Source organism: Oncorhynchus nerka, linkage group LG11, assembly GCF_034236695.1.
Source record: "Oncorhynchus nerka isolate Pitt River linkage group LG11, Oner_Uvic_2.0, whole genome shotgun sequence".
In the NCBI taxonomy this organism is placed as follows: domain Eukaryota; kingdom Metazoa; phylum Chordata; class Actinopteri; order Salmoniformes; family Salmonidae; genus Oncorhynchus; species Oncorhynchus nerka.
This window is the reverse complement of record NC_088406.1, coordinates 1,331,894-1,355,100: the sequence shown is the minus strand read 5'-3', so window position 1 is coordinate 1,355,100 and position 23,207 is coordinate 1,331,894. Positions and strand designations below refer to the sequence as shown.

General features: G+C 39.2%; 1 protein-coding gene across 1 annotated transcript in view; it reads right to left on the bottom strand.

Moving 5' to 3' along the window:
- LOC115124438 (contactin-5-like) overlaps window positions 1-23,207 on the bottom strand; it is a 653,850-nt gene that overhangs the window by 339,770 nt on the left and 290,873 nt on the right. Inside the window, 2 exon segments of the mRNA XM_065024146.1 lie at window positions 12,637-12,806; window positions 21,549-21,672. Coding sequence (XP_064880218.1) covers window positions 12,637-12,806; window positions 21,549-21,672 — 294 coding nt within the window.

Sequence of the window (23,207 nt, the reverse complement as noted above, 5' to 3'; positions counted from 1 at the left end):
AGACATAATACTAGTAGTAGGTTATAGTCTAGTAGACATAATACTAGTAGTAGGTTATAGTCTAGTAGACATAATACTATTAGCACACTATAGTCTAGTAGACATAATACTATTAGCACACTATAGTCTAGTAGACATAATACTATTAGCACACTATAGTCTAGTAGACATAATACTAGTAGTAGGTTATAGTCTAGTAGACATAATACTAGTAGTAGGTTATAGTCTAGTAGACATAATACTATTAGCACACTATAGTCTAGTAGACATAATACTATTAGCACACTATAGTCTAGTAGACATAATACTATTAGCACACTATAGTCTAGTAGACATAATACTAGTAGTAGGTTATAGTCTAGTAGACATAATACTAGTAGTAGGTTATAGTCTAGTAGACATAATACTATTAGCACACTATAGTCTAGTAGACATAATACTATTAGCACACTATAGTCTAGTAGACATAATACTAGTAGTAGGTTATAGTCTAGTAGACATAATACTATTAGCACACTATAGTCTAGTAGACATAATACTAGTAGTAGGTTATAGTCTAGTAGACATAATACTATTAGCACACTATAGTCTGGTAGACATAATACTAGTAGTAGGTTATAGTCTAGTAGACATAATACTAGTAGTAGGTTATAGTCTAGTAGACAAAACACTATTAGCACACTATAGTCTAGTAGACATAATACTAGAGGTAGGTTATAGTCTAGTAGACATAATACTATTAGCACACTATAGTCTAGTAGACATACTACTAGTAGTAGGTTATAGTCAATACACTAGCTTAATATCAATGCAATGCACTGTCTGAGAGGAGAGCTTTATTGCGACTTCGCATTTAATTGTATTGTGTAGCTTACACACTGTATCATAAATAATCTTTAATTTGATTAGCTTGAACACAGGGTTATAACATACCCTGTTACAGAATAACACATGGTTATAACATACCCTGCTACAGAATAACACATGGTTATAACATACCCTGTTACAGAATAACACATGGTTATAACATACCCTGCTACAGAATAACACATGGTTATAACATACCCTGTTACAGAATAACACATGGTTATAACATACCCTGTTACAGAATAACACATGGTTATAACATACCCTGTTACAGAATAACACATGGTTATAACATACCCTGTTACAGAATAACACATGGTTATAACATACCCTGTTACAGAATAACACATGGTTATAACATACCCTGTTACAGAATAACACATGGTTATAACATACCCTGTTACAGAATAACACATGGTTATAACATACCCTGTTACAGAATAACACATGGTTATAACATACCCTGTTACAGAATAACACATGGTTATAACATACCCTGCTACAGAATAACACATGGTTATAACATACCCTGTTACAGAGTAACACATGGTTATAACATACCCTGCTACAGAATAACACATGGTTATAACATACCCTGTTTGGGAATAACACATGGTTATAACATACCCTGCTACAGAATAACCTGTTTGGGAATAACACATGGTTATAACATACCCTGTTACAGAATAACACATGGTTATAACATACCCTGTTACAGAATAACACATGGTTATAACATACCCTGTTACAGAATAACACATGTTATAACATACCCTGCTTAACACATGGTTATAACATACCCTGTTACAGAGTAACACATGGTTATAACATACCCTGTTACAGAGTAACACATGGTTATAACATACCCTGCTACAGAATAACACATGGTTATAACATACCCTGTTACAGAATAACACATGGTTATAACATACCCTGTTACAGAATAACACATGGTTATAACATACCCTGCTACAGAATAACACATGGTTATAACATACCCTGCTACAGAATAACACATGGTTATAACATACCCTGTTACAGAATCATACCCTGTTACAGAATAACACATGGTTATAACATACCCTGTTACAGAATCATACCCTGTTACAGAATAACACATGGTTATAACATACCCTGTTACAGAATCATACCCTGTTACAGAGTAACACATGGTTATAACATACCCTGTTACAGAATCATACCCTGTTACAGAGTAACACATGGTTATAACATACCCTGTTACAGAATAACACATGGTTATAACATACCCTGTTACAGAATAACACATGGTTATAACATACCCTGCTACAGAATAACACATGGTTATAACATACCCTGTTACAGAGTAACACATGGTTATAACATACCCTGTTTGGGAATAACACATGGTTATAACATACCCTGTTACAGAATAACACATGGTTATAACATACCCTGTTACAGAATAACACATGGTTATAACATACCCTGCTACAGAATAACACATGGTTATAACATACCCTGTTACAGAATAACACATGGTTATAACATACCCTGTTAATAACAAATCATGTTAAAAACTGTCCATTGTGCCAATAGTTACAGAGATTTGCCGTGATGTTGACAGAGTGGCATGGTTATAACATACCCTGTTACAGAATCACTAAACACCCTCATCAAAGGTTATAATCAAGCCTACCTGTTACAGAATAACACACGGTTATAAGGCAGGGCGTACCCAGCCATAAGCTGACCCATACCCTGTACAGAGGGATAACACATGGTTATAACATACCAGATCCACTGGCTTCTTTCACAGAAACTGCTCACGGTCTGCCGCACCTGTCCATGGATTACAGAACCTGTAAAGAAGCACATGGTTATAACATTCCACCCTGTTACAGAATTTCTTAACCTCTTCACATTTTCCCACGGTTATAACATACCCTGTTACAGAATAACACATGGTGGCTAGGTGTCCAGTTTCTGGCAGGAGGATACTTGGGCCTGTCCCTATGAATGTTGTTGTTTTGACATTGCTTGTTTTTGAATAACACATGGTTATAAGGTGTAGCGGCATACCCATTATATGCCTTACAGAATAACCTCGCCACCATTGATGTAGATTTTTTGGTGATAACATACCCTTATGATTGATGTTGAATAACACATGGTTATAACATACCCTGTTACAGAATAACACATGGTTATAACATACCCTGTTTGGGAATAACACATGGTTATAACATACCCTGTTACAGAGTCACACATGGTTATAACATACCCTGTTACAGAATAACACATGGTTATAACATACCCTGCTACAGAATAACACATGGTTATAACATACCCTGTTTGGGAATAACACATGGTTATAACATACCCTGCTACAGAATAACACATGGTTATAACATACCCTGCTACAGAATAACACATGGTTATAACATACCCTGTTTGGGAATAACACATGGTTATAACATACCCTGCTACAGAATAACACATGGTTATAACATACCCTGTTACAGAATAACACATGGTTATAACATACCCTGCTACAGAATAACACATGGTTATAACATACCCTGCTACAGAATAACACATGGTTATAACATACCCTGTTTGGGAATAACACATGGTTATAACATACCCTGCTACAGAATAACACATGGTTATAACATACCCTGCTACAGAATAACACAGGGTTATAACATACCCTGTTACAGAATAACACATGGTTATAACATACCCTGTTACAGAATCATACCCTGTTACAGAATAACACATGGTTATAACATACCCTGTTACAGAATAACACATGGTTATAACATACCCTGTTACAGAATCATACCCTGTTACAGAATAACACATGGTTATAACATACCCTGTTTGGGAATAACACATGGTTATAACATACCCTGTTACAGAATAACACATGGTTATAACATACCCTGTTACAGAATAACACATGGTTATAACATACCCTGTTACAGAATAACACAGGGTTATAACATACCCTGTTACAGAATAACACATGGTTATAACATACCCTGTTACAGAATAACACATGGTTATAACATACCCTGTTACAGAATAACACATGGTTATAACATACCCTGTTACAGAATAACACATGGTTATAACATACCCTGTTACAGAATAACACATGGTTATAACATACCCTGTTACAGAATAACACATGGTTATAACATACCCTGCTACAGAATAACACATGGTTATAACATACCCTGTTTGGGAATAACACATGGTTATAACATACCCTGCTACAGAATAACACATGGTTATAACATACCCTGTTACAGAATAACACATGGTTATAACATACCCTGTTTGGGAATAACACATGGTTATAACATACCCTGTTACAGAATAACACATGGTTATAACATACCCTGTTACAGAATAACACATGGTTATAACATACCCTGTTACAGAATAACACATGGTTATAACATACCCTGTTACAGAATAACACATGGTTATAACATACCCTGTTACAGAGTAACACATGGTTATAACATACCCTGTTACAGAATAACACATGGTTATAACATACCCTGTTACAGAGTAACACATGGTTATAACATACCCTGTTACAGAGTAACACATGGTTATAACATACCCTGTTACAGAATAACACATGGTTATAACATACCCTGCTACAGAATAACACATGGTTATAACATACCCTGTTTGGGAATAACACATGGTTATAACATACCCTGTTACAGAATCATACCCTGTTACAGAATAACACATGGTTATAACATACCCTGTTTGGGAATAACACATGGTTATAACATACCCTGTTACAGAATCATACCCTGTTACAGAATAACACATGGTTATAACATACCCTGTTACAGAATAACACATGGTTATATCATACCCTGTTACAGAATAACACATGGTTATAACATACCCTGTTACAGAATAACACATGGTTATAACATACCCTGTTACAGAATCATACCCTGTTACAGAATAACACATGGTTATAACATACCCTGTTACAGAATAACACATGGTTATATCATACCCTGTTACAGAATAACACATGGTTATAACATACCCTGTTACAGAGTAAAATAAAACGGAGGTCGACTATCAGTTCGAATAATTTATTTGCATAGATTAACATAATATCAAATCAACAGACCAAGTAGTAGACATTAATCATTACTATGTAGATTTGCATGAAATTTATTTTAAAACAGCCATAAAATGAATATTTAAGTGTTGTGTATTCATGCGTCTCAATACATTATAACCTAAATACATTATTACCCCCAACATGGCCAAATTCACATTTCCAATGCCTGACATACCAAGCTAGAACAGACCCGTTGTCTCATCCAATAGCCAAGTTAGGCTGAATATCGCAGAGGGCTACAGCAACTTCCAGACAAGGTCAGGCTCCTTGTGCTTTCTGGTGCCACACCCTGGTTTGGGTGTCCTCGGCCATAACAAAGGCGACATGTCATTCTGGGTTCCACCGCGCCAGAGAGGTCCGTTGAGTTTTACCGAACGGCAAGGCAGGTACACAGTGAATTAAGATATTCTGATTGGCCAAAGTGGTCCAGCCTCAGATGGGCTTCCACAGTGCACACACAGCCTATAGGACTGCATCATTACCACCGCCAGAGAGAGGACAGGGAAGAAACCACCTCTAGTCTGCTACACCTATTTATTTAGTTTGTCATTCTATCGTTTTTCATGGAATTGTAGTGGTTATTAAATATCATTTATTTTAAATTTAAATTTAAATTAATTTAGTTTGAAATAGGTTTACCGACTCCATGTATTATCCAATTGAAATACTTAGTCAGCCGCAACTGAATGTCTTCAACTGTAATGTGACTTCTGCATTCAACCCCTCTGAATCAGAGCGGTACGGAGGGCTGCCTTGCTCAATGGAAGACTTTTCCATCTTGCCTGCTCAGGGAATCGAAAGACCTTTCGCTTACTGGCCCAACGCTTTTAACCCTTAGGTTAGCTCCGCACTCCGGCATAGCTCACCGTTTTCTTATTCTAAAATATTCCACTACTACAAGATTTTTCGGCGTAAATCAGAAGTTTTACTGTCGGTGGTCGACAGATAAATCAGATTCAATGAGATTTGTACCAATGTGGAATAACCTTGAGTTTCCCAGGGAGGGATAAATGATGGACATTCGTTATGCAGAGAGAGAGAGAGAGAGTTAGAGAGGGAGCTGCATCACGTCTGTGTCCCAAATGGCACCATATCCCCATCGGGTAACAGTTAAACGTAGTGCACTACACAGGGAACAGAGTGCCATTTGGGACACACTCTGACAGGCCTTTAGCTGCTGGCTGGCCATGTTGAGGAGAAGGGGAGACCAGGAAGTAGGACTACAACACTTTACTAATAAATATTCCAAGGGGAGGAATATTGAATTGGTTAACAGATCTGTTGTAACTTTCAACCGATGATAAATGATCATGGTGTGTCGCAGACTGTATGAAGTTGTCAAGAATACGTAAGGTCATACACACACACTGGCAAGCATGCACACAAACACACAGACACAGAGAGAGAGACACGCACACGCACACATTGGTAAGTCTGGTGGCAGGCAGCAGGAGAGGCCAGAGGGCTGACCAGACTCAGCAGGCATCAGTATAATGTATTGATATCTCAGCAGGCATCAGTATAATGTATTGATATCTCAGCAGACATCATCATAATGTATTGATATCTCAGCAGGCATCAGAATAATGTATTGATATCTCAGCAGACATCAGTATAATGTATTGATATCTCAGCAGACATCAGTATAATGTATTGATATCTCAGCAGGCATCAGTATAATGTATTGATATCTCAGCAGGCATCAGTCTAATGTATTGATATCTCAGCAGGCATCAGTATAATGTATTGATATCTCAGCAGGCATCAGTCTAATGTATTGATATCTCAGTAGGCATCATCAGTATAATGTATTGATATCTCAGCAGACATCATCATAATGTATTGATATCTCAGCAGGCATCAGTATAATGTATTGATATCTCAGCAGGCATCATCAGTATAATGTATTGATATCTTAGCAGGCATCATCAGTATAATGTATTGATATCTCAGCAGGCATCATCAGTATAATGTATTGATATCTCAGCAGGCATCAGTATAATATCTTGATATCTCAGCAGGCATCAGTATAATGTATTGATATCTCAGCAGGCATCAGTATAATGTATTGATATCTCAGCAGGCATCATCAGTATAATGTATTGATATCTCAGCAGACATCATCATAATGTATTGATATCTCAGCAGGCATCAGTATAATGTATTGATATCTCAGCAGGCATCATCAGTATAATGTATTGATATCTTAGCAGGCATCATCAGTATAATGTATTGATATCTCAGCAGGCATCATCAGTATAATGTATTGATATCTCAGCAGGCATCAGTATAATATATTGATATCTCAGCAGGCATCAGTATAATGTATTGATATCTCAGCAGGTATCAGTATAATGTATTGATATCTCAGCAGGCATCATCAGTATAATGTATTGATATCTCAGCAGGCATCAGTATAATGTATCGATATCTCAGCAGGCATCATCAGTATAATATATTGATATCTCAGCAGGCATCAGTATAATGTATTGATATCTCAGCAGGCATCAGTATAATGTATTGATATCTCAGCAGGCATCATCAGTATAATGTATTGATATCTCAGCAGGCATCATCAGTATAATATATTGATATCTCAGCAGGCATCAGTTTAATGTATTGATATCTCAGCAGGCATCATCAGTATAATGTATTGATATCTCAGCAGACATCAGTATAATGTATTGATATCTCAGCAGACATCAGTATAATGTATTGATATCTCAGCAGACATCAGTATAATGTATTGATATCTCAGCAGACATCATCATAATGTATTGATATCTCAGTAGGCATCATCAGTATAATGTATTGATATCTCAGCAGGCATCAGTATAATGTATTGATATCTCAGCAGGCATCATCAGTATAATGTATTGATATCTCAGCAGGCACCATCAGTATGATGTATTGATATCTCAGCAGACATCAGTATAATGTATTGATATCTCAGTGTGTAACAGCAGACCCTATACATCCTACACACACAGTACCCTCCCTCCCTCCCTCCCTCCTCTTCCCTCCCTCCCTCCCTCCCTCCTCTTCCCTCCCTCCCTCCCTCCCTCCCTCCCTCCCTCCCTCCTCTTCCCTCCCTCCCTCCCTCCCTCCCTCCCTCCTCTTCCCTCCCTCCCTCCTCCCTCCCTCCCTCCCTCCCTCCCTCCTCTTCCTCCCTCCCTCCCTCCCTCCCTCCCTCCTCTTCCCTCCCTCCCTCCCTCCCTCCCTCCCTCCTCTTCCCTCCCTCCCTCCCTCCTCTTCCCTCCCTCCCTCCCTCCCTCCCTCCCTCCCTCCCTCCCTCCCTCCCTCCTCTTCCCTCCCTCCCTCCTCTTCCCTCCCTCCCTCCCTCCCTCCCTCCTCTTCCCTCCCTCCCTCCCTCCCTCCCTCCCTCCTCTTCCCTCCCTCCCTCCCTCCCTCCCTCCCTCCCTCCCTCCCTCCCTCCCTCCCTCCCTCCCTCCCTCCCTCCTCTTCCCTCCTCTTCCCTCCCTCCCTCCCTCCCTCCCTCCCTCCCTCCCTCCCTCCTCTTCCCTCCCTCCCTCCCTCCCTCCCTCCCTCCCTCCCTCCCTCCCTCCTCTTCCCTCCCCCTCCTCCCTCCTCCCTCCCTCCCCTCCCTCCCTCCCTCCTCTTCCCTCCCTCCCTCCCTCCCTCCCTCCCTCCCTCCCTCCTCTTCCCTCCTCCCTCCCTCCCTCCCTCCCTCCCTCCCTCCTCTTCCCTCCCTCCCTCCCTCCCACCTTTTTTCTTCCTAGGGGTAGATCATCTTTAAAATGGTAGTTTTCATCAATGTAATTGTCTTCATCATTTCCAATCCACCATATATACACTATATACATTTTAGGGACACAGTATATTTTACATTAGTTATATTTTGTTTGTTTTTAGTCCCATCCTTCAGCTACAGTCAACCCTTCCTATGCATCTCTGAACACCATCCAGTTTTCATTCCTCCACTTTTTGGTATAAGAACCAATGTATTCATCTTTAAAACGTATTCACTTCTAACCTGTATCTTATCCTTTCACCATAACATCCCATGTACAACAAACACAACAACACTGTCTGTATATACTATATATATGTACTGCTATCTATATATAATATATATACCTGCTATTCTCTAGCAGCAACAGTCCACTGGCTGAGAATAGTGGAACATAAGCTTCCTGCAGGCATGGCAATAAGGCTTTTATGACCTGCACTCCTGGGGAAACTGTAAGCAAAGGGGCACAGTCGCCCCTGGCCTCACCATCGCTATGCTTCCTTGGCTTGTGATGATGTTTTGGAGCCTGGCCACAGGACTACTGGAGGAAGAGAATGGTGGCAGCAACACAAATGGCACCCTATTCTTACACCCTCTCCCCATCGGGCTCTGGTCAAAAGTAGAGCACTATATAGGGACTAGGGTGCCAACCCTAGTCTAAAGTAGCATATTATATAGGGAATAGGGTGTTGTTTGGGATGCGGACATGGAGTTAGGCTGCTTCCAATCACCCCACTACCAGGGCAGCTAAGCACAGAGTCAAGGCTACTTCCCATTCAGGAGTCAGACAGCAGTTACAGGGCCTTCAGAAGCTTTTCATACTCCTGGACTTATTACACATTTTGTTGTGTTACAGCCTGAATTCAACATGGATTACATATTTATTTTTCTTACCCATCTACACAAAATACCCCATGATGACAAAGTGAAAACATGTTTTTAGAAATGTTAGCAAATTAAATTAAAATGAAATAAAGAAATATCAAATGTACATAACTATTCCAAATCCTCAGTCAATACCTTGCAGAATTGGCAGTGATTACAGCTGTGAGTCTTTCTGGGTCTCTAAGAGCTTTGCACAATTGGATAATGCAATATTTGCACATTATTTGTTTTAGAAATACATCAAGCTCTGTCAAATTGGTTGTTGATCATTGCTTGACAACCATTTTCAAGTATTTCTAGTAGTCCAAACTGTAACTCGGCTTCTTGGTAAGCAACTCCAGTGTAGATTTGGCCATGTGTTTTAGCTTATTGTCCTGCTGAAAGGTGAATTCATCTCCCAGTATCTCCTGGAAAGCAGATTGAACCAGGTTTTCCTCTAAGATTTTGCCTGTGCTTAGCTCTATTCCATTTATTTTTCATCCTGAAAAACTCCCCAGTCTGTAATGATTACAAGCATACGCATAACATGACGCAGCCACCACTATAGTTGAAAATATGGAGTGCGGTACTCAGTAATGTGTTTTATTGGATTTGCCCCAAATATAACACTTTGTATTCAGGAGAGATGCTATCTATATATACGTATGTACTGCTATCTATATATAATATATATACCTGCTATCTATATATACTATACATATATATACAGTGGGGCAAAAAAGTATTTAGTCAGCCACCAATTGTGCAAGTTCTCCCACTTAAAAAGATGAGAGAGGCCTATAATTTTCATCATAGGTACACTTCAACTATGACAGACACAATGAGGAAAAAAGTGATTTTTAATTTTGGTCAATTAAAAGATTTAGATGCACTATTGTAATGGCTATGGTGTCTTAAGAAAATAAGTATTTGGTCACCTAAATGTAAATGTAAATGTACAAACAAGCAAGATTTCTGGCTCTCACAGACCTGTAACTTCAACTTTAAGAGGCTCCTCTGTCCTCCACTCGTTACATGTATTAATGGCACCCATTTGAACTTGTCATCAGTATAAAAGACACCTGTCCACAACCTCAAACAGTCACACTCCAAACTCCACTATGGCCAAGACCAAAGAGCTGTCAAAGGACACCAGAAACAAAATTGTAGACCTGCACCAGGCTGGGAAGACTGAATCTGCAATAGGTAAGCAGCTTGGTTTGAAGAAATCAACTGTGGGAGCAATTATTAGGAAATGGAAGACATACAAGACCACTGATAATCTCCCTCGATCTGGGGCTCCACGCAAGATCTCACCCCGTGGGGTCAAAATGATCACAAGAACAGTGAGCAAAAATCCCAGAATCACACGGGGGGACCTAGTGAATGACCTGCAGAGAGCTGGGACCAAAGTAACAAAGCCTACCATCAGTAACACACTACGCCGCCAGGGACTCAAATCCTGCAGTGCCAGACGTGTCCCCCTGCTTAAGCCAGTACATGTCCAGGCCCGTCTGAAGTTTGCTAGAGAGCATTTGGATGATCCAGAAGAAGATTGGGAGAATGTCATATGGTCAGATGAAACCAAAATATAACTTTTTGGTAAAAACTCAACTCGTCGTGTTTGGAGGACAAAGAATGCTGAGTTGCATCCAAAGAACACCATACCTACTGTGAAGCATGGGGTGGAAACATCATGCTTTTGGGCTGTTTTTCTGGAAAGGGACCAGGACGACTGATCCGTGTAAAGGAAAGAATGAATGGGGCCATGTATCGTGAGATTTTGAGTGAAAACCTCCTTCCATCAGCAAGGGCATTGAAGATGAAACGTGGCTGGGTCTTTCAGCATGACAATGATCCCAAACACACCGCCTGGGCAACGAAGGAGTGGCTTCGTAAGAAGCATTTCAAGGTCCTGGAGTGGCCTAGCCAGTCTCCAGATCTCAACCCCATAGAAAATCTTTGGAGGGAGTTGAAAGTCCGTGTTGCCCAGCAACAGCTCCAGAACATCACTGCTCTAGAGGAGATCTGCATGGAGGAATGGACCAAAATACCAGCAACAGTGTGTGAAAACCTTGTGAAGACTTACAGAAAACGTTTGACCTCTGTCATTGTCAACAAAGGGTATATAACAAAGTATTGAGATAAACTTTTGTTATTGACCAAATACTTTTTTTCCACCATGATTTGCAAATAAATTAATTAAAAATCCTACAATATGATTTTTGGGATTTTTTTTTCTCATTTTGTCTGTCATATTTGAAGTGATGAAAATTACAGAACTTGCACAAATGGTGACTGACTAAATACTTTTTTGCCCCACTGTATATGTACTGCTATATATATATATACTGCTATCTTATCCTTTCACCATAACATCCCATGTACAACAAACACAACAACACCGTCTGTATATATATATATATATATACTGCTACCTTTATATATATATATATACTGCTATCTATATATATATATATATATATATATCTATATATACTATATATATATACTACTATATATATATACTATATATATATATATATATATATATATATATATATATATATATAGCAGTAGTAGTATATATAGCAGTAGTAGTAGTAGTATAGCAAAATATCTGTCATAGCCCAACTTGTCCCGGAGATTGCATTCACGATAAACGCTGCATACAGTATGTCGACTCAATCGGAAATGACCATTATATTTGAACAAGGATCTTCCACTATACTTCCGCGATAGGGATTGAATCCAGTTTTTTTTTCTTCAGTCTAACAAACTGTATATAATACTGTGTGTAAATAGAGAGATCAGAGAGAGAGATACTCACAGGCAAACTGTATATAATACTGTGTGTAAATGGAGAGATCAGAGAGAGAGATACTCACAGGCAAACTGTATATAATACTGTGTGTAAATGGAGAGATCAGAGAGAGAGATACTCACAGGCAAACTGTATATAATACTGTGTGTCAATGGAGAGATCAGAGAGAGAGATACTCACAGGTAAACTGTATCAGTGCATCCCGACTCAGGACCGTCCCATAGCTGTTCTCCGCCTTACACTGGTATCTCCCATAGTCTGCCGTCTCGCTGGCGTTGGTTATTATCAAGTTGCCGTCGATCAAGCTGTAACGGTTCTCTGTCTCCACTGCTGTTCCATTGATGAACCAACTGCAGACATAAACAATGAGAACAAAGGGTTACATGTAGAATCTGTGGCTCCGATTCTTATGAATATAGAGAGAGACAGAGACAGAGACATATGTAGATAGAGAAAGGCAGAGATAGACAGAGAAAGAGATGGAGATGGACAGAGAGAGAGAAACAGAGACATATATAGATAGAGAAAGGCAGAGATAGACAGAGAAAGAGATGGAGATGGACAGAGAGAGAGAAACAGAGACATATATAGATAGAGAAAGGCAGAGATAGACAGAGAAAGAGATGGAGATGGACAGAGAGAGAGAGAGACAGAGACAGAGACAGAGACAGAGAGAGAGAGACAGAGACATATATAGATAGAGAAAGGCAGAGATAGACAGAGAAAGAGATGGAGATGGACAGAGAGAGAGACAGAGACATATGTAGATAGAGAAAGGCAGAGATAGACAGAGAAAGAGATGGAGATGGACAGATAGACAGAGACAGAGACATATGTAGATAGAGAAAGGCAGAGATAGACAGAGAAAGAGATGGAGATGGACAGAGAGAGAGAGAGACAGAGACATATGTAGATAGAGAAAGGCAGAGATAGACAGAGAAAGAGATGGAGATGGACAGAGAGAGAGACAGAGACATATGTAGATAGAGAAAGGCAGAGATAGACAGAGAAAGAGATGGAGATGGACAGAGAGAGAGAGAGACAGAGACATATATAGATAGAGAAAGGCAGAGATAGACAGAGAAAGAGATGGAGATGGACAGAGAGAGAGAAACAGAGACATATATAGATAGAGAAAGGCAGAGAGAGACAGAGAAAGAGATGGAGATGGACAGAGAGAGAGAAACAGAGACATATATAGATAGAGAAAGGCAGAGATAGACAGAGAAAGAGATGGAGATGGACAGAGAGAGAGAGAGAGAGAGAGAGAGAGAGAGAGAGAGAGAGAGATGGACAGAGACAGATTTCCAATTTTCTGGGAAAATTGGAAAACACTAAACAAACAACAACACAAAGAATTATCTATCCAAAATGGAGATGTATGGGTAAACCACTTCTCCAATCTTTTTGGCTCTATAACAAAGAATAAAGAGCAAAAACATATACATGATCAAATACAGATCTTAGAATCAACTATTAAAGACTACCAGAACCCACTGGATTCTCCAATTACATTGAATGAGTTACAGGACAAAATAAAAACCCTCCAACCCAAAAAGGCCTGTGGTGTCGATGGTATCCTCAATGAAATGATCAAATATACAAATTCCAATTGGCTATACTAAAACTCTTTAACATCATACTTAGCTCTGGCATCTTCCCCAATATTTGGAACCAAGGACTGATCACCCCAATCCACAAAAGTGGAGACAAATTTGACCCCAATAACTACCGTGGAATATGTGTCAACAGTAAACTTGGGAAAATCCTCTGCATTATTATTAACAGCAGACTCGTACATTTCCTCAATGAAAACAATGTACTGAGCAAATGTCAAATTGGCTTTTTACCAAATTACCGTACAACAGACCATGTATTCACCCTGCACCCCCTAACTGACAACCAAACAAACCAAAACAAAGGCAAAGTCTTCTCATGCTTTGTTGATTTCAAAAAAGCCTTCGACTCAATCTGGCATGAGGGTCTGCTATACAAACTGATGGAAAGTGGTGTTGGGGGTAAAACATACGACATTATAAAATCCATGTACACAAACAACAAGTGTGCGGTTAAAATTGGAAAAAACACACACATTTCTTCACACAGGGTCGTGGGGTTAGACAGGGATGCAGCTTAAGCCCCACCCTCTTCAACATATATATCAACGAATTGGCGCGGGCACTAGAAAAGTCTGCAGCACCCGGCCTACCCCTGCTAGAATCCGAAGTCAAATGTCTGCTGTTTGCTGATGATCTGGTGCTTCTGTCACCAACCAAGGAGGGCCTACAGCAGCACCTAGATCTTATGCACAGATTCTGTCAGACCTGGGCCCTGACAGTAAATCTCATTAAGACCAAAATAATGGTGTTCCAAAAAAGGTCCAGTCACCAGGACCACAAATACAAATTCCATCTAGACACTGTTGCCCTAGAGCACACAAAAAACTATACATACCTTGGCCTAAACATCAGCGCCACAGGTAACTTCCACAAAGCTGTGAACGATCTGAGAGACAAGGCAAGAAGGGCATTCTATGCCATCAAAAGAAACATAAATTTCAACATACCAATTAGGATTTGGCTAAAAATACTTGAATCAGTCATAGAGCCCATTGTCCTTTATGGTTGTGAGGTCTGGGGTCCGCTCACCAACCAAGACTTCACAAAATGGGACAAACACCAAATTGAGACTCTGCACGCAGAATTCTGCAAAAATATCCTCCGTGTACAACGTAAAACACCAAATAATGCATGCAGAGCAGAATTAGGCCGATACCCACTAATTATCAAAATCCAGAAAAGAGCCGTTAAATTCTACAACCACCTAAAAGGAAGCGATTCACAAACCTTCCATAACAAAGCCATCACCTACAGAGAGATGAACCTGGAGAAGAGTCCCCTAAGCAAGCTGTTCCAGGGGCTCTGTTCACAAACACAAACACACCCTACAGAGCCCCAGGACAACAGCACAATTAGACCCAACCAAATCATGAGAAAACAAAAAGATAGTTACTTAACACATTGGAAAGAATTAACAAAAAAACAGAGCAAACTAGAATGCTATTTGGCCCTACACAGAGAGTACACAGCGGCAGAATACCTGACCACTGTGACTGACCCAAAATTAAGGAAAGCTTTGACTATGTACAGACTCAGTGAGCATAGCATTGCTATTGAGAAAGGCCGCCGTAGGCAGACATGGCTCTCAAGAGAAGACAGGCTATGTGCTCACTGCCCACAAAATGAGGTGGAAACTGAGCTGCACTTCCTAACCTCCTGCCCAATGTATGACCATATTAGAGAGACATATTTCCCCTAGATTACACAGATCCACAAAGAATTCGAAAACAAATCCAATTTTGAAAAACTCCCATATCTTTTGGGTGAAATTCCACAGTGTGCCATCACAGCAGCAAGATTTGTGACCTGTTGCCACGAGAAAAGGGCAACCAGTGAAAAACAAACACCATTGTAAATACAACCCATATTTATGCTTATTTATTTTATCTTGTGTCCTTTAACTATTTGTACATTGTATATATATATATATAATATGACATTTGTAATGTCTTTACTGTTTTGAAACTTCTGTATGTGTAATGTTTACTGTTAATTTTTGTTGTTTTTCACTTTATATATTCACTTTGTATATTATCTACCTCACTTGCTTTGGCAATGTTAACACGTGTTTCCCATGCCAATAAAGCCCTTGAATTGAATTGACAGAGAGCGGGAGAGAGATGGAAAGAGATATTGACAGAGAGAGAGAAAGATGGACATAAAGAGAGAGAGGGAAACATTTCAGTTGGCTATATTAAAACTGTTTAATTTGATCCTGAGTGTAGGTTATTTCCCTGACATCTGGAATCAAGGACTCATAACCCCAATCTTTAAGAACAGAGACAAATTTGACCCTAACAATTACAGAGGCATTTGTGTGAACAGTAACCTGGGAAGGTTTTCTGTAGTATTATACATGTAATTAATAAGCACAATGTCTTGAGTAAAAGCCTAATTGAATTTATACCAAACATCACATGACTGATGATATTTACACCCTACACACCCTGATAGATAAACATGTCCACCAAAATAATACCAACATACACGCTTGCTTCATCGACTTCCAAAAAGCATTTGATTCTATTTGGCGTACAGGACTGTTCTACAACATTTTTGAAAGGGGTGTAGGGGGTAAAACATATGACATAATTAAATCAATGTATACTGGCAATACATGCAGCATTAAAAATGGACAAGAAAATAACAAAATTCTTTAACCAGGGTCTAAAACTAATTGAATGTGTCATTGAACCAATTGCACTTCATGCCAGCGAGGTGTGGGGTCCACTTGCAAAACAAGATTTCACCAAATGGGACAAACACCCCATTGAAACCCTGCATGTAGAGTTCTGTAAGATTCTCCTACATGTCCAGAGGAAAACTACAAACCCTGCATGCAGGGCAGAATTAGGCCAATATCCACTAATAATAAAAAGTCAAAAAAGAGAAATTCAGTTTTGGAAACATCTCAAATACTGTGACCCCCTCTCATATCATTACCAAGCCCTGCAATGCCAAGAGCTGGGCAAAGAAAATAGTCCCCCCATCTAGCTGGTCCTGAGGCCGAGTTCACAAACCTGTACAGGGTTAGAGATAGAGTCATACCTGTATACAGGTCCAGGGTTAGAGATAGAGTCATACCTGTATACAGGTCCAGGGATAGAGATAGAGTCATACCTGTATACAGGTACAGGGTTAGAGATAGAGATAGAGTCATACCTGTATACAGGTACAGGGCTAGAGATAGAGATAGAGATAGAGTCATACCTGTATACATTACATTACATTACATTTAAGTCATTTAGCAGACGCTCTTATCCAGAGCGACTTAGAGATAGAGATAGAGTCATACCTGTATACAGGTACAGGGTTAGAGTTAGAGATAGAGATAGAGTCATACCTGTATACAGGTACAGGGTTAGAGATAGAGTCATACCTGTATACAGGTACAGGGTTAGAGATAGAGATAGAGTCATACCTGTATACAGGTACAGGGTTAGAGATAGAGATAGAGTCATACCTGTATACAGGTACAGGGTTAGAGATAGAGATAGAGTCATACCTGTATACAGGTACAGGGTTAGAGATAGAGATAGAGTCATACCTGTATACAGGTACAGGGTTAGAGATAGAGATAGAGATAGAGATCATACAGGTACAGCAGGTGTATAGATAGAGATAGAGATAGGTCATACCTGTATACAGGTACAGGGTTAGAGATAGAGATAGAGATAGAGTCATACCTGTATACAGGTACAGGGTTAGAAATATAGATAGAGATAGAGATAGGTAGTTAGAGATATACCTGTATACAGGTACAGGGTTAGAGATAGAGATATAGGTTATCTGTATACAGGTACAGCAGGGTTAGAGATAGAGTATACCTGTATACAGGTACAGGGTTAGAGATAGAGATAGAGATATAGGTATACCTGTATACAGGTACAGGGTTAGAGATATAGGTATACCTGTATACAGGTACAGGGTTAGATATATAGATAGAGTCATACCTGTATACAGGTACAGGGTTAGAGATAGAGATAGAGTCATACCTGTATACAGGTACAGGGTTAGAGATATAGATATAGATAGAGTCATACCTGTATACAGGTACAGGGTTAGAGATAGAGATAGAGTCATACCTGTATACAGGTACAGGGATAGATATAGAGATAGAGTCATACCTGTATACAGGTACAGGGTTAGAGATAGAGATATAGGTATACCTGTATACAGGTACAGGGTTAGAGATAGAGATAGAGTCATACCTGTATACAGGTACAGGGTTAGAGATAGAGATAGAGTCATACCTGTATACAGGTACAGGGTTAGAGATAGAGATATAGGTATACCTGTATACAGGTACAGGGTTAGAGATAGAGATAGAGTCATACCTGTATACAGGTACAGGGTTGGAGATAGAGATAGAGTCATACCTGTATACAGGTACAGGGTTAGAGATAGAGATAGAGATAGAGTCATACCTGTATACAGGTACAGGGTTAGAGATAGAGATAGAGATAGAGTCATACCTGTATACAGGTACAGGGTTAGAGATAGAGATATAGGTATACCTGTATACAGGTACAGGGTTAGAGATAGAGATATAGGTATACCTGTATACAGGTACAGGGTTAGAGATAGAGATAGAGTCATACCTGTATACAGGTACAGGGTTAGAGATAGAGATAGAGTCATACCTGTATACAGGTACAGGGTTAGAGATAGAGATAGAGTCATACCTGTATACAAGTACAGGGTTAGAGATAGAGATAGAGTCATACCTGTATACAGGTACAGGGTTAGAGATAGAGATAGAGTAATACCTGTATACAGGTACAGGGTTAGAGATAGAGATAGAGATAGAGTCATACCTGTATACAGGTACAGGGTTAGAGATAGAGATAGAGATAGAGATAGAGTCATACCTGTATACAGGTACAGGGTTAGATATAGAGATAGAGATAGAGATAGAGTCATACATGTATACAGGTACAGCAGGGTTAGAGATAGAGATAGAGATAGAGTCATACCTGTATACAGGTACAGGGTTAGAGATAGAGATAGAGATAGAGATAGAGTCATACCTGTATACAGGTACAGGGTTAGAGATAGAGATAGAGATAGAGTTATACCTGTATACAGGTACAGGGTTAGAGATAGAGATATAGGTATACCTGTAAACAGGTACAGGGTTAGAGATAGAGATATAGGTATACCTGTATACAGGTACAGGGTTAGAGATAGAGTAATACCTGTATACAGGTACAGGGTTAGATATATAGATATAGTCATACCTGTAAACAGGTACAGGGTTAGAGATAGAGATAGAGATAGAGATAGAGTAATACCTGTATACAGGTACAGGGTTAGAGATAGAGATATAGGTATACCTGTATACCTTGTATAGAGTCATACCTGGGTACAGGGTTAGAGATAGAGATATAGGTATACCTGTATACAGGTACAGGGTTGGAGATAGAGGTCAGGGTTACCTGTATACAGGTACAGGGTTAGAGATAGAGATAGAGATAGGTACAGGGTTAGAGATAGATAGGTAGTCAGATATAGGTATACCTGTATACAGGTACAGGGTTAGAGATAGAGATATAGATAGAGTCATACCTGTATACAGGTACAGGGTTAGAGATAGAGATAGATAGAGTAATACCTGTATACAGGTACAGGGTTAGATATATAGATATAGATAGAGTAATACCTGTATACAGGTACAGGGTTAGATATATAGATATAGATAGAGTAATACCTGTATACAGGTACAGGGTTAGATATATAGATATAGGTATACCTGTATACAGGTACAGGGTTAGAGATAGAGATATAGGTATATCTGTATACAGGTACAGGGTTAGAGATAGAGATATAGGTATACCTGTATACAGGTACAGGGTTAGATATATAGATATAGGTATACCTGTATACAGGTACAGGGTTAGATATATAGATATAGTCATACCTGTATACAGGTACAGGGTTAGAGATAGAGATAGAGTCATACCTGTATACAGGTACAGGGTTAGATATATAGATATAGTCATACCTGTATACAGGTACAGGGTTAGAGATAGAGATAGAGTCATACCTGTATACAGGTACAGGGTTAGAGATAGAGATAGAGTCATACCTGTATACAGGTACAGGGTTAGAGATAGAGATATAGGTATACCTGTATACAGGTACAGGGTTGGAGATAGAGTCATACCTGTATACAGGTACAGGGTTAGAGATAGAGATATAGATAGAGTAATACCTGTATACAGGTACAGGGTTAGATATAGAGATATAGGTATACCTGTATACAGGTACAGGGTTAGAGATAGAGATATAGGTATACCTGTATACAGGTACAGGGTTAGAGATAGAGATATAGGTATACCTGTATACAGGTACAGGGTTAGATATATAGATATAGTCATATCCTGTATACAGGTACAGGGTTAGAGTATACCTGTATACAGGTACAGGGTTAGAGATAGAGATATAGGTATACCTGTATACAGGTACAGGGTTAGAGATATAGGTATAGGTATACCTGTATACAGGTACAGGGTTAGATATATAGATATAGATAGAGTAATACCTGTATACAGGCACAGGGTTAGAGATATAGGTATACCTGTATACAGGTACAGGGTTAGATATATAGATATAGATAGAGTAATACCTGTATACAGGTACAGGGTTAGATATATAGATATAGTTATATCTGTATACAGGTACAGGGTTAGAGATAGAGATATAGGTATACCTGTATACAGGTACAGGGTTAGAGATAGAGATATAGGTATACCTGTATACAGGTACAGGGTTAGATATAGAGATATAGGTATACCTGTATACAGGTACAGGGTTAGAGATAGAGATATAGGTATACCTGTATACAGGTACAGGGTTAGAGATAGAGATAGGTATAGGATATAGATCATACCTGTATACAGGTACAGGGTTAGATATATAGATATACAGGGTTAGATAGAGTAATACCTGTATACAGGTACAGGGTTAGAGATAGAGATAGGTATATACCTGTATACAGGTACAGGGTTAGATAGATAGAGATATAGATATAGATAGAGATAATACCTGTATACAGGTACAGGGTTAGATATATAGATATAGTTATATCTGTATACAGGTACAGGGTTAGAGATAGAGATATAGGTATACCTGTATACAGGTACAGGGTTAGAGATAGAGATATAGGTATACCTGTATACAGGTACAGGGTTAGATATATAGATATAGGTATACCTGTATACAGGTACAGGGTTAGAGATAGAGATATAGGTATACCTGTATACAGGTACAGGGTTAGATATATAGATATAGGTATACCTGTATACAGGTACAGGGTTAGAGATAGAGTCATACCTGTATACAGGTACAGGGTTAGAGATAGAGATAGAGTCATACCTGTATACAGGTACAGGGTTAGAGATAGAGATAGAGATAGAGTCCTACCTTTCTACAGGTACAGGGTTAGAAATAGAGATATAGATAGAGTCATACCTGTATACAGGTACAGGGTTGCCTCTGGCTTCACAGCTCATCATCACTTTCTTCTCCTCAGAGTCCAACGCAAAGACGGCATCATGTGGTTCCTGGACGAACACCGGCCCAAACTCTTCCCGCTCTGAAAGACGTAGAAGATAATGAGGAGTTAAGAAAAACGAGGGTCACATTGAAGAAGAAAGCAAGACAAAATACACCAAATGCCCAAAGGCATTTTTTTTTTTTTTTTTTTGTATGTGTAAACAACCCTTCCTTTTTTAAAGGGAGTAACACCAACACTAAATCATTCAGCACTAAATCAGATGATTTCAGAAGGATTAACACCAACACTAAATCATTCAGCACTAAATCAGATGATTTCAGAGGGAGTAACACCAACACTAAATCAGATGATTTCAGAAGGAGTAACACCAACACTAAATCAGATGATTTCAGAGGGAGTAACACCAACACTAAATCATTCAGCACTAAATCAGATGATTTCAGAGGGAGTAACACCAACACTAAATCAGATGATTTCAGAGGGAGTAACACCAACACTAAATCATTCAGCACTAAATCAGATGATTTCAGAGGGAGTAACACCAACACTAAATCAGATGATTTCAGAGGGAGTAACACCAACACTAAATCAGATGGTTTCAGAGGGAGTAACACCAACACTAAATCATTCAGCACTAAATCAGATGATTTCAGAGGGAGTAACACCAACACTAAATCAGATGATTTCAGAGGGAGTAACACCAACACTAAATCATTCAGCACTAAATCAGATGATTTCAGAGGGAGTAACACCAACACTAAATCAGATGATTTCAGAGGGAGTAACACCAACACTAAATCAGATGATTTCAGAAGGAGTAACACCAACACTAAATCAGATGGTTTCAGAGGGAGTAACACCAACACTAAATCAGATGATTTCAGAGGGAGTAACACCAACACTAAATCATTCAGCACTAAATCAGATGATTTCAGAAGGAGTAACACCAACACTAAATCAGATGATTTCAGAGGGAGTATCACCAGCACTAAATCAGATGATTTCAGAGGGAGTAACACCAACACTAAATCATTCAGCACTAAATCAGATGATTTCAGAGGGCGTAACACCAACACTAAATCAGATGGTTTCAGAGGGAGTAACACCAACACTAAATCAGATGGTTTCAGAGGGAGTAACACCAACACTAAATCAGATGATTTCAGAGGGAGTAACACCAACACTAAATCAGATGATTTCAGAGGGAGTAACACCAACACTAAATCAGATGATTTCAGAAGGAGTAACACCAACACTAAATCAGATGATTTCAGAAGGAGTAACACCAACACTAAATCAGATGATTTCAGAAGGAGTAACACCAACACTAAATCATTCAGCACTAAATCAGATGATTTCAGAAGGAGTAACACCAACACTAAATCAGATGATTTCAGAGGGAGTATCACCAACACTAAATCAGATGATTTCAGAGGGAGTAACACCAACACTAAATCAGATGGTTTCAGAGGGAGTAACACAACATTAAATCATTCAGCACTAAATCAGATGATTTCAGAGGGAGTATCACCAACACTAAATCATTCAGCACTAAATCAGATGATTTCAGAGGGAGTATCACCAACACTAAATCAGATGATTTCAGAGGGAGT